The sequence below is a fragment of the Lepus europaeus genome, chromosome 17 (assembly GCF_033115175.1).
Source record: "Lepus europaeus isolate LE1 chromosome 17, mLepTim1.pri, whole genome shotgun sequence".
Taxonomy (NCBI): domain Eukaryota; kingdom Metazoa; phylum Chordata; class Mammalia; order Lagomorpha; family Leporidae; genus Lepus; species Lepus europaeus.
Genome location: NC_084843.1, coordinates 7,501 through 19,771, shown reverse-complemented (window position 1 = coordinate 19,771; position 12,271 = coordinate 7,501). Strand labels below are relative to the sequence as shown.

General features: G+C 56.8%; 1 protein-coding gene across 1 annotated transcript; it reads right to left on the bottom strand.

Moving 5' to 3' along the window:
* Nucleotides 1-3,986: 3,986 nt before the first annotated feature.
* LOC133776301 (synaptonemal complex central element protein 1-like) lies at nt 3,987-9,296 on the bottom strand. Its single transcript, XM_062215144.1, has 13 exons — nt 9,227-9,296; nt 8,808-8,882; nt 8,043-8,102; nt 7,687-7,761; nt 7,064-7,111; nt 6,800-6,854; nt 5,805-5,894; nt 5,532-5,595; nt 4,771-4,837; nt 4,582-4,705; nt 4,404-4,514; nt 4,179-4,266; nt 3,987-4,064 (listed from the first exon to the last, which is right to left on the bottom strand). Exons 1-13 carry the CDS (start codon nt 9,294-9,296, stop codon nt 3,987-3,989), a joined length of 1,005 nt encoding a protein of 334 aa, XP_062071128.1.
* Nucleotides 9,297-12,271: the final 2,975 nt, after the last annotated feature.

Below are 12,271 nucleotides of genomic sequence, written 5' to 3'. Positions count from 1 at the left end.
TGTATATATCTGAAAAGAATGGGGGTGGGGGTGGTGTCTCAGGAAGCATTCTATGAGTATTCATAGGGGTGGTGTCTGGGCAGTACTGCCTGTTTCCTTGCCCGTTTTTTGGAAACTTCAGAGGTGTCATGGCATCAGGTACAGGATGGGAGTAAGAGTGTTACCGCAGGGCTAATGCTGTGGTGTAGTGGGTAAAGCCACCGCCTGTGCTGCCGGCATCATATATGGGTGCTGGTTCAAGTCCCAACTGCTCCATTTCTGATCCAGCTTCCTGCTAATGGCCTGGGAGTGCAGCAGAGAATGGTGCAAATGCTTGAGCCCCTGCACCCATGTGGGAGACCTAAAGGAAGTTCTTGGTTCCCTGGTGCAGATCAGCCCAGCTCCAGCCATTTGGGAAGTGAACCAGCAGATGAAAGTTCTCATTCTCTCTCTCTCTCTCTCTCTCTCTCTGCCTTTCAAATTATAAGTAAATAAATCTTTTCAAAAACAGAAAACAGTGTTAGCCACAGTAATTTTATTATAATGCTGCTTCAAATAGCTACCGGTTATCAGGGGACACAGCAGCCACATTGGTGATTTTTGGCCACTACAGGTTCTCGGTGGTGGTTTCACAGAAACTGCTATTTTCCGCAGAACAAAAAAGGGGTGGGAGTTGAATGGAACAGGCAGAACCACAGGGCGGGATAGTGACCTCAGCTCTTCCCTGCTGGCTACCCCTTCGCCTGTATCATCAGGAGCCAGGAATTCAATCCAGGTCTCCCCCACTGGTGACAGAACACAGTTATGGGAGCTATCACCTGCTGTCTCCCAGGGTCTGCACTCACAGGAAGGTGGAGTCGGGAGCGGAGCCAGGACTCAAATCCATGCCTTCTGATGTGGGATTTGGGCACCAAGCAGCACCTTAATTGCTAGGGCACACACCTGTCCATATTTCTCTGTTTGCATTCTGATTGCTATTATTTACTTCTTTCTATTTTGGGTTTATCTTTTGCTTATTTTACTAGTTTCTTAAGGTGAGAAGTTAGCTGTCTGATCACTCTTTTACAAATAAGGCATTTGCAGCTACGATTCCCCTCCAAGTCATATTTTAACTGCTTCCTATTAGTTGTACGTTTTGTTTTCACTTTCAATCATCTCAAAGTATTTTCTTATTTTCCTTGTCATTTCTCCTATGATCTGTTGACTGTTTAGAAATATGTATAAATATATAAAGTCATTTCACAAAGTTTTTCACATCTTCTTTATCATTGTCAATCTTTTTCTTAGTTGTATTCATTACTTGACGTTAATATTGATCTCTCTAATGTAGACATTCCTTATTTTTTCATTTAATGTGAGACTTTTTGATAGATGCAGGTATATCTACAGTTGTGTTGTCCGATGGACAGACATTTCCATCAGTGTGAAATGTCCCTCCATTGACAAGTTGTAAAGCCTGTTTTGTCCTTTATTAGTGTGTCCATCCCATACAGCTCTCTTTTGGTTCACATGACATTTTTTAAATGAGGAAGTTGAAATTTTTATTGTGTTTCTTATTCACTGTGTAAAACAGCACCAGCAGATGCAGGGTATTGCAAAACTGAGATGGTATTGTTCTTTCTCTGGCACTGTACAACTAAAAAAACACTGTTCTCTATTCCCAGTTACTTCCAATGGAAAGATCATTACATATTTTGACCCCAATCTGGGGATGGGTATAAGCAAGTTACAATACAACATAAGGCTTAAGATAACAATGTTATCCTTGAATTACATATAACTAGTTTTTACCACAGGTAACTTCACGTACTCTGAATACTACTTTGTACTAGAGCCCAGTATAAAAAGCACAAGGTCCTGTGAAAATCTGCATATTGTGTCCTCTGCACTGGTTACACAGGGACGTGTTCTCCAGCGGCAGGGCTGCAAGTCGTGTCTCTTCCCGTCCCTGTTGCTAAAAGTTGCTGTTTGAGTCCTGTCCGCCACGTTAAGAGAACTGTGCTGGGTTCAGTTATCCACACCAGTTCACGTGAGAGTTCCACGTCCATTCCCCAAGCTATTCTGCATGTCTCACAGGCTTCCTCCCTCCCCAGTTCCTCTAGTTCTGAAGGGCTGCCCAGTGTCCTCTTGATCAGCCAGCTTCAGACAGGACGTGTGGACAAGTCCTGGGCTTTCCTCAAGGGCTTCATTCGTTTCAGTTCCTTCTGATCCAAGAGAATGGAGTCACCAGCTGCTTTCACAATTTCCAAAGCACCAAACTCATCTTGTTTTCCCAATTTTGTCCCCACTTAGGGCAGACGACAATAACAACATCTCCCAAAGCTTCCCCTGCAAAACTGCTGATTGGCACTGTCCCACTACCACTTTCTGTTGTCACCCATTCATGTCTCTCTGTGCAGTTACACACAGAATGCAAAGTGGGTTCAGTGCGCAGCGTCTGGCCGGTGCCCGCTCGCAGTCACCAAGGCAGAGGAGGGCAGGGAGCAACGGGCTCTGAGACTGCGAGCAGGCTGCGGGCCCTGGCCCTCATGCCCCGCCCACCTGCGGCGCTAGGTGTGCAGGGGTGCCGAGGGCCGCTGAGCTCTGCATGTCTGTCCTACACTTTGTCAACCTGTTTACACCTTTAAATTTTAAGTGTTTCTCCCATATACAGCATAGGTTGATTTTAAGAAATCCAGTCTTACAGTACTCTTCCAATTGAATTGTTTAATCTATTCACATTTATAATTTTTACGATTTATTTATTTGAAAGGCAGAATTACAGAGAGAGGGAGAGACAGGAGAAACAGTGCTCTTCCATCTGCTGGTTCACTCCTCCAATGACCGCAATAGCCTGGGCTGGGCCAGGCTGAAGCCGGGAGCCAGGAGCTTCCTCCAGGTCTCCCACGTGGGTACAGGGGCCCAAGGACTTCGGTCATCCTCCACTGCTTTCCCAGGTGCATCGGCGGGGAGCTGGATTGGAAGCACAGCAGGCAAGACTCGAGCCAGCGCCTATACGGGATGCCGGTGCTGCAGGCAGTGGCTTTACCCACTCCGCCATGGCGGAGGCACCTAGATCCCACTCTTGAAGGCCCTGAGTTTCAGGTGCTTGGGCTAAGGCAGCCGTGAGTCCCTCCTGGGTTGCATGGTACACGTGTGGGTGATCATGTAAATCTGTGTCTAAGGCCAGGGTTCAGCATGGATCTTCCAGAGCCAGTTCCCAATGGATTACATACACTCCAACTTCAGCTCACCGAGCTCCACTGTTCCCCTTTATTGACGTCAATTTTGTCTATCGGATTTGGTCTTAATTTGCATTTCCCACATTACTGGAGATACTGCGCTTCATGCTTGTTGCACACCTGGAAATATCCTGATGAAATGGCGGATAAGGTTTCTTGCCCATGTTCCTGCTGGGGCCTCTGTTTTTTCTTATGAAAGTGGCTGGTTCTAGCTGGGCTGGTGCATTTGAGTTTATCTGAAGCACCTTCAGATGCACACAGTGGAAGTCCTAGCTGCTTAACTTCCTGCCCAGTGAGCTTTCTGACATACAGACTGTACTCCTGCTAACAACACCTTGGTTGTATGCTGTGTGCATGAGAGCACAACCTACACCCATTCTCAAATACTTCTTTGTCCCAGGTGGGCTTCCAGCTGGAACTGAATGGCTCTGGGCCCTAGCTCCCTGGTGCTGTGAAATCCAGGCCTCCACAAAGGGATCCATGTAATTGACCCACGTTAGGCTTCAGGCCCCTGGGCCCGTGGAGAAGGTCTCGGGCCTGTGTCCCTCTGCCTGATGAATCCAGAGATCAGGAGTTGGTCAAGGGCCCCACAGTGTGATCCTGGTCCCGACCAAGAGATGGAGTCAGGCTACGGCTTCACCGGAGTCAGAGACCTGGGGTCTGGGGCCTGACTCCCACCCTCCCCCAGCACAGACTCAGCTGAGGCCGGTTGTAACAAATTCTCTCCTTTATTCCCCGTCGCCCCCGGGACAGGTTCAGAGGTGGGGTGTGCTGTGTCTTCCTGGTCTAGGCGGGCACCAGGCCCTGCTCCATGGACGGCGCCAGGTCGGTCTCCTCACGGACTTCTCCAGGTTTGGGAATGGCCTACAGAGACCAGGGTCTGGGGCTGGGGAGTCTCCACACCATGCCAGGCAGCCCCCAAGCATTCCCGGACCCTCCCAGCCCTCCTGCCCCGTCCTCCCCGGCTCTGGGGCTCACCCCCTCTCCTGGAGCAGCCCCCTGCGCCTGCACGCTCTGGGTCTCGGCAGGGACTTGCACTCCACGCCTTTCCAGCTCCTCCTTCAGCCTGGACAGAAGGGGTGGGATGGGGGGAGGACGGAGGAGGGACAGGGGATGTGAGGAGACAAAGACAAGGCAGAGAGCAGGGGTGACCGTCCCATCCAGCGTCCTGGGCTGGGGCCGTGCACGGTGCCCCACGCCCACCTCTGCCGCCTCTGCTGAAGCTGCTGGCACTTCAGCTGCAGCTGCTGCTGATGCTGGGCACTGGCCTCCAGGAGCTCCTCGGCCTTGCTGTTCTCTTCCTGGAACAGCTGCCTGTGGGCCGGGCAGGGCGGTCAGCACCAGCCAGTGCCGCCTCCAGCCCGGCCCCTCCACTTCTTACACGGCTGTTGCAGCCTCCTGGCTGCGGAGAAAGAGTCCCTCGGGGACAGCGGCGGGCCCCTGGGCGCCACACAGGGAGCACAGCCGCCGTTTCACGTCCTGCAGCTTCACCCCGACCAGCTTCTCTGTGGCAGGAAGACGTGGGTGAGCAGGTGGGGGCAGTGAGGGCCACCCTCCTGCCCTGTCTCACCTTCCTCGAGGAGCTGCTCCTTGCTGCTGTCCAGGGTGCAGAGCTCCCTTGCCAGTCGCTCCGGCCTCTGAGGATCAGGAGGCAGGCCTGTGCACACCTGCTGGCCCCCAGGACTCGCGGAAGGCTGCCCAGGTTCAGTCACCTCCTCCCTGGGCCTCCCCTCCTACAACTCTGCCCGCCGCCCACACCAGCTGTGGTCCAGCCTCAGCACCTGTACACGGGCCACTCCCTCTCCCAGTGTCCTCCACCCCAGCTACCACAGTGCGGTGGAGGACGGGCTCATGATTGACATGGCCCTGGGGTAAATTCTCCCATCAAGAGAAACCTGCAGAGGCACCACGGCTGCTCTCTCATCAGCCCCAGCACGCGCTGCAGCGCCTCCCTTCCCTGCTCCCTCTAGTGGCCTACTCACTCAGCCCCTCCCTGCTTTCATTCTCTGGGTTCCTGCTTGGCGCCTGAGACCACCGGCTGCGCTGTCCCCACCATCTGCCCGTGCCCGCCACGGTCCCAGGTGTGTCCGTGGACTCCTCCTCATCAAACTGTGTCTTCTCAGCGATCCACAGACACAGGCGTGCAGTGGGGACGGGTGGGCAGGACGGGCGGTGAGGTCGGTGGGTGGCCGTGAGGGGGCGAGGAAGTGAACTCAGGGTAGCGCTGACCCTTGGGGCTTGCTCAGGAGCTGGGTGTGGCAGCTAAGAGGAAGAGGGCCTGGTGCTGCTGGGAAGATGTGGGAGGCGGGATGGACGCCTTGAGGGACTCACGTGGAATTCCCACAGCTCCTTGTGCTGGCCCATCAGCTCCTCCAACTGTTCCTCGAAATTCAACCTGGGGGCCAACCACAGGCAGAAGGGTCCATGGACTGAGACCCCCACAGCTTGGCTAAGGCCAGGGCATTCATGCACAGACCTCAGGGGGCTTTACTCATGCCCTCTGACACGCCAAGCCTCGTCAACTCTTGCTCTAACCCCCAGCCCTGAGGTTACCCCCACGCACAGCAGATCTGAGCGTCCCAGGCCTCGGGTGCTGGGGCGTACCTCAGCTGCCTCTGTTTGTTCTTCTCCTCCTCAATCCGGGAGGTCAGGACGAAAATTCTCTCCTTGTACTCCTGCAACAGGGTGTGCTTCCTGGAGAGACAAGGCATCCTCAGCATTTCCTGACTCCCTGTGCTGAGCCCGTTCCAGCCCTGTCTGCCGAGGGCTCAGTGTCACAGGTGCACCTGCCCCATGAAGTGCTGCTGTGAGGTCAGGGAGAGCCAGGAGCATGGTCAAGGGCTCGTGCACACGCACATGCACATCATTTTCTCCAAACTCCCAATTTCAGTGTGCCCAGGTCTGGGGGGGGGGGGGGGTCCTGGTCACACGATACAAGCAAGCATTCAGAAGTCTGTTCAAAGAGTGGGCGATGGTTTGTGGGATGGACAGGTAATGGATGAATAGAAAGAGAACAGATGGGGTCAGGCCACGTGGCCTAACGGGTAAAGCAGCTGCCTGCAGTGCCGGCATGCCGTGTGGGTGCTAGTACGAGTTCCAGCTGCTCTGCTTCTGATACAGCTCTCTGCTGTGGCCTGGGAAAGCAGTGGAAGATGGTCCAAGTGCTTGGGACCCTGCACCCGCATGGGAGACCTGGTGGAAGCTGAGGGGAGGCACCTTTTTTTTTTTTTTTTTTTTTATTTGACAGGCAGAGTTAGACAGTGAGAGAGAGAGAAAGATCTTCCTTCTGCTGGTTCACTCCCCAAATAGCTGCCACGGCTGGTGCTGCGCCGATCTGAAGGCAGGAGCCAGGTGCTTCCTCCTGGTCTCCCATGCGGGTGCAGGGGCCCAAGCACTTGGGCCATCCACTGCCTTCCCGGGCCACAGCAGAGAGCTAAACTGGAAGAGGAGCAGCCGGGAATAGAACCCGGTGCCCATATGGGACGCCAGCGCAAGTGAGCCACGGCGCCAGCCTCAGAGGCACCTTTTGACACCCACTGTACAGAGGGTCTCAACCTCACCTCCTTTGTACCTCTGCTCCCCCACAACGAGGCTCCTACCTCTGTGCCTCACTCTCCTTCTCCTGGCAGTGCAGCCGGAGGATCCTCAGGGTCTCTGTGGGGAGAACAGCGCCTGTGAGCTCGTCAGGGCCCCAGGTCTGCGCAGAGAACAGGACCAGGTCACGTCAGGCCCACGGACACCTGATCGGACTGGTACACGCCACAGGACGCTGAGGCAGGTGTCTGACACCTCAGCTGCCAGAGGGAGAGGGGCTTTCTCCCAGGCGTGAGAAGCAGAACTGGAGACAGAGGGCCTGTAAATACCTTGCTTTTTGTTCAGGATCTCCTGCACACGTGCTCTCTCTCCATGCACTGGAAGACACAACAAATGCTCAGGCATCAGGAGTGACCCACAGACGCTCAGGGATTGGCTGGCCCGTGTCACACGGGTCTGCCTCACCCCCCAGGCCCCGCCCCTCTGGTGCCCACCCTCTCTAGGCACCAAACAACCCTGACATTTACTAAGGGTGGCTGGGAGGACTCTACAGGATGCCAGTGTCTCTCCTCCCACGTGACATGGGGTGAGAACCATGAGCAGACACATGGTGCAGGAAGGGCATCTGACCAGGTGGGGGCAGTGTGGAACCTTTAGGTAGGGGGATCTGGAAAAGCCTCTGAGAAGGGGACAGCTGAGTGACAACCCAAGCAGGCAGAAGGGATCTGTAGTATCTGGGGAGTTGCAGGGCAGCCAGGCAAAGGCCCAGAAGCAAGAGTATGCTGGGAGGTGTTCCAGGACGCCCACGCCAGCAGAGGGGAGAGGGAGATACGGGCAGCTCCCGAGGCTGCAGAGGGGGCAGGGCTCTTGGCCACGGCACAGATGCCGCAGTACTCGGGTGGGGTGTGCTGGACACACTGCAGAGGCCTCCGGTGACGCCCACGTCACATACACGCATCCAGTTCCTTCTGCAGGGCTTCCCACACAGTCCGGGCTTCCCCCAGCTCCTCACTGGCTTTCTTTTTGGCTTCAACAAAGAGCAGAAGGGAGACACTGTGTGAGTACAGCCGGGGCAGCACCACCCTCTTGCAAACATGAACATTTCACGCCTGTTTTCCAGCAAACATGGAGGGGCCTGAATCTTAGAGAGGAGGTAACAAGGCTCCTGACAGCACTGTGGCAGGTGCGTGGGGGACGCTCTGGTGTTAATTAGTGCTCTGCTGTTGTGCTGCGACTACCTGTACTTTTTAGACGAGGAGCCCTACACATCACGCAGCCCCCGCTGCAGGCCAAGGTCCCTGAGCTCACCTTGCTGAACCTCATTAATGCGGTTAATCAGGACCTCGACTCTGGGCTCCAGGCTCCCCACTGCAGGGAGTAAAGAGAAATGGAGCTGACACAGCAGGAGGCCATGGTGCCCGCCCTGCCCGCGCTGCTTCCGGTTCACAGACTCGGAGCAGGGCTGTGTGGTCCCCTTACAGCTCACATTCTCGGTGGGAGACAAGAAACAGACAGCTGGAGAACCGGACTCAGGGAGAGAGAAGTGAAGTGTGATAACGGGTTATAAAGTGAGGAGTGAGTGAGTCTGTGTGTGAGAGTGAGTGTGGGTGTGAGTGTGTGTGTGTGGGGGGGGACGGCACTCTGGTGTAGCCGGCAAAGCTGCCAGTGGAGACAACCGGCATCCCACGTGGGATCCAAGCCCAGTGCCGGCTGCTCCCGCTCGGCCCAGCTCCCTAATTCACCTGGGAAAGCAGTGGAAGATGGTCCACGTCCTTGGGCCCTGCACCACGTGGGAGACCCAAGAAGCTCCTGGCCCCTGGCTTTGCCCTGGCCCAGCCGTGGCCACTGCAGCCTTTTGGAGAGTGAACCGGCGGCTGGAAGACCCCTCCTGTCTCCCCCCGCCCCGTACCTGTGCCTTTCAAATAAATAAGTGAACTTTTTATAGCAAGGAAGCAAACCCTTGGAAGGAAAGAATCAGTGAAAGAAAGCGCCCGGGGGCTGAGTCCACGGCGTGCTGAGCCCGGGCCTGCATCGAGCCCGCAGCCTGACCCCTACCCAGGCCGAGCCCCTGACCACGGGACACAGGAGCTTTCTGCAGCCTGGCCACCACGTCCATCAGGTCGTCGACCTTCTGCGACTTGTCCTGCCCTGTGGGCGAAACCAGGCCCGTCGGCGTGAAGGCGGGGCCCGGGAGGGGCCGACGGCCCGGGCCCACGGGGCCCTCCCAGCGCCGCGCCCGTCCTCGTGTCCAGCCCTGGGTGGGCAGGACGGACCCTGCGGGCGGGCGACATCCCACAGGGGGCGCGGGGCGGGCAGGGGCTCGGGCCTGGCGGGCGGGGGGCCCTGCCGCCCCCTCCCGCCCTGGAGCGAGGCGCGGTCTGGGCCTGGGAAGCTCGGGTGAGGACGGCGGGGCCAGGAAGGCGCGGACAGGCCCCGCACGCCCGGCCGACGCCGCCCCCTGCCCGGGGAGGCCCCCGCCGCGCCCCCGCCACCTGCAGCCTTCTCGGCGCGGTCCGCGGCGCCCGCCGCCTCCACACGCGAAGGCCCGGGCCGCGCGGCCATTTCCTCTCAGCTCGGCGCGCCTGTGCCTCGGCGTCTTGACCACTGATTGGACGACGCTGACGCCTGCGCAGTGCGCTCAGCGCGCCGTTACCCAGCGGGGCGCGCGGCCTTCCGGGCTCGCCATTGGTCCGTCGAGGAATCAGTCAGTGATGCGTGTGGAACGGCCTCCCGACGTGGCTCGCGTTGCCGCAGGTTCCTTCCGGGACGTTTACACCCGAAGCTGTGCCCTGAGGGAGCAGCGGGTGTGTCTGGGAGGCGGGCCTGGCGCGAGGCAGTTGTGTCTTTGGGGGCCGGCGGCTCCCCCAGCGCCAGTTGAGGTCGGCGAGACCCTCTGCCTCGGGCCGGCAGGCGACCCTTCCTCCTCCATCGTCTTCCTCCTCCCCGGCCGCACGGGAGCCGGGAGCTGGGCCGGGACCTTAGCTGGGCTTGAGCCCGGGCGCTCCGGTGACGGACACCTGTTAGCCACGGTCTTCCAGCAGCCTCGCCCTCGGGCTCCAGTGCCCCAGGAGTGTGTATTCTGTGTTGTGACGACTCGAACAGGGTTATTACAGGCCCGACTGCGTGTTCCGACACTCGGAGAGCTCGGCAGCCACCCTGACTCCGCGTGCAGCGAGCAGCGCGCTCAGACGATGTGCACAGCGCGCCCCGGGGCTCGGAGGGCGAGGAAGGACGAGGGAGCCAGAGGCCTGCAGGTCTCAGCTTCCCTAGGCTCTGTGTGTGCGGCCACGCCGAGGCCCGTTCTCCCCGGTCCGGGACCTCACTAGCACTGCTGTTCTGTCGGGGCTGGTGGCCCCGGCCCGACATGAGATGCAGCAGGCTGAGGCTGTCCCTCATCTAATCCTGCTTCCTGTGCTTGTTCTGAAGGCTCCAGACTTGGTCCCACATTCCTGCAGGCAGGATGTGGCTTCTGATGGAGGTGTATGATGTTCTTTGCTCTATCAGCAGAGCTCGTACCCTGATCTTTGCTACCTTGTCAACTTGCTTTGTTCCTGTGCTATGCATGAGTGCACACAATGAGTGTTATCTGTGTGGGGCCTGTGGTATATATCCTTGTCGTTCTGTGTGCTCGGGCTGGAGGCTGAAGGGTTTCCTGGGGAGACGGCCTCCAGTACCTCATCGCGGGGCCCCCTCCTTTGGCCTGGAATGCGACCAGGCAATAAACGTGGTGATGAATTGACTGAATGCTGTGTCTCCGTGTGGTTTGTCGGGTGGCCTCCGACACTGTTTCATTTCCCACCTCTGAGGTCAAAACCCCGGGCGAAAAAAGCGGAATCCACTTGGATCACGAGGGTGGTCGTGGCAGGGCTTCCCGAGAGAGAGAAGGGGCTTTCCCGGGCAGGGGCTGCGAGCTCCAGCTGTGCCTGTGATCTGCTTCTCTGGGACAGTTCCGACAGCTGCTTGTCGGCCCGCGCTGTAGCGTTAGAATCTACGTGTTGTTTGCTGTATATAGGAAGGGGGAAGTACGAGATCCATCAGAGGGGACTAGTTAATGTCCGATGTACAACCTTTAGCAATCCCTGTAGCCGCCAGGCAGCAGGAAAACACGCAGTCAGAGTCGTGCAGCCACATGAGGGAGACAGGAACTGAAGCTGCATAAAGGCGATGCCCCGTTTGTCCGGGCTTGGTCTCTGGATGTGAGTCCACTGGGCCTCAGGCCAGCAGGACTAAAGCTGTGCTAAAAGCCTCAGCGTCACAGCGCTTTGCCCGGGAATTCTGCTCCCTGGCCACCGCGTCACCTGTGAAATCTGAGCATTTCATCTTTCTTCCTTCAGGTAACATCCCTAGATCCAAGGAGCCTTGCGCCCATGAGTCAGAGCTGGGAATTGTAAGACCCCTTAAGCAGGCGTCCCACAAACCGGACCCCAGAAACACAGACTCCACTCCAATCGATGTAAAGGCAAGAGGAAAGTTTATTACATTTGCAAATGGGCCGTCTCAGCAGCACCCTCTGATAGGGTGCAGAGAGAGAGCGGCCCCGAACAATAGCTTTACAGAGTATTTAAAGCTAAAAACCACAACATTAGCATACTTAATTGTGTTACAATTCTATTGGGCAAGCTACAGGTTACTAGCATTTTATTGGGTAAGTTAATGGTTGCTAGGTAAGGGGCTTGGGATGAGGGTCACGGGCAGTTTCTTCTTATCAGCTGAAGCAAGCAAGGACGAGGATGGCAGTACAGAACCTTATTGTAACTCTTTTCCGGACTCCTGCAAGTGTTATCGCGTGAGACCGTTACACAGAGCAGTTTCACAAGGCAGTTTCCCAAGGTTATTCTGCAGGCAGGTGGAGACACAGTTATCTTAAGGAATGGCTACTGTCAGCAGCCAAACTTTTTAACCTTGCTAAAATTATTTTAATATTTACTTTTAGCAGGGGTCTTATAGAATGTGACATCGTCAGGGTTGGGGTCGGGGTCGGGGTCTTCCCATACCTGTCTTCCCATACCTGCCTCTACTCCTTGGCTCCCAAGAGGTCTCCCACCTGCTGCCCCAGCCACTGCTGACCACCCCAGACTGCTCTCTCTCAGACTCCCTGCCGCCCAGATAGCACCTGGGTCACTGCCTAGCACAGCCTTGGCCAACACTTGAGGATCTGGGACACCCACTGGGGACTCTTCCAGCCTACGTCCCATCTCTGCCTTCTCTCCCCACATCCACCCTCCAAAGCCAGGGCAAAGCCACCTTCTCTGTGCAGCTCCTCCCACTTCTTCTGTCAGAAACAGTGAACAGGGGTATCCTGGCAGCAAGCAGGAACCACGCTGTGACCTGATGGCCCCTGGGCAATGGGGGGAGAGGCCAGAGCATCCAGCCCCAGGTTCATTATCGCAGCCGCATGGCTAGGCCACCCTTGGGGTACTCTGGGACACGGAGTCGCACTGCCTAGCCGCTTACAGGGCACTCTGGGACACAGAGCCGAGATGCCCGTAACGCAGGCTGGGATGGGCAGTCCTGTCATCTGTGCAGCCTCCAGGAGA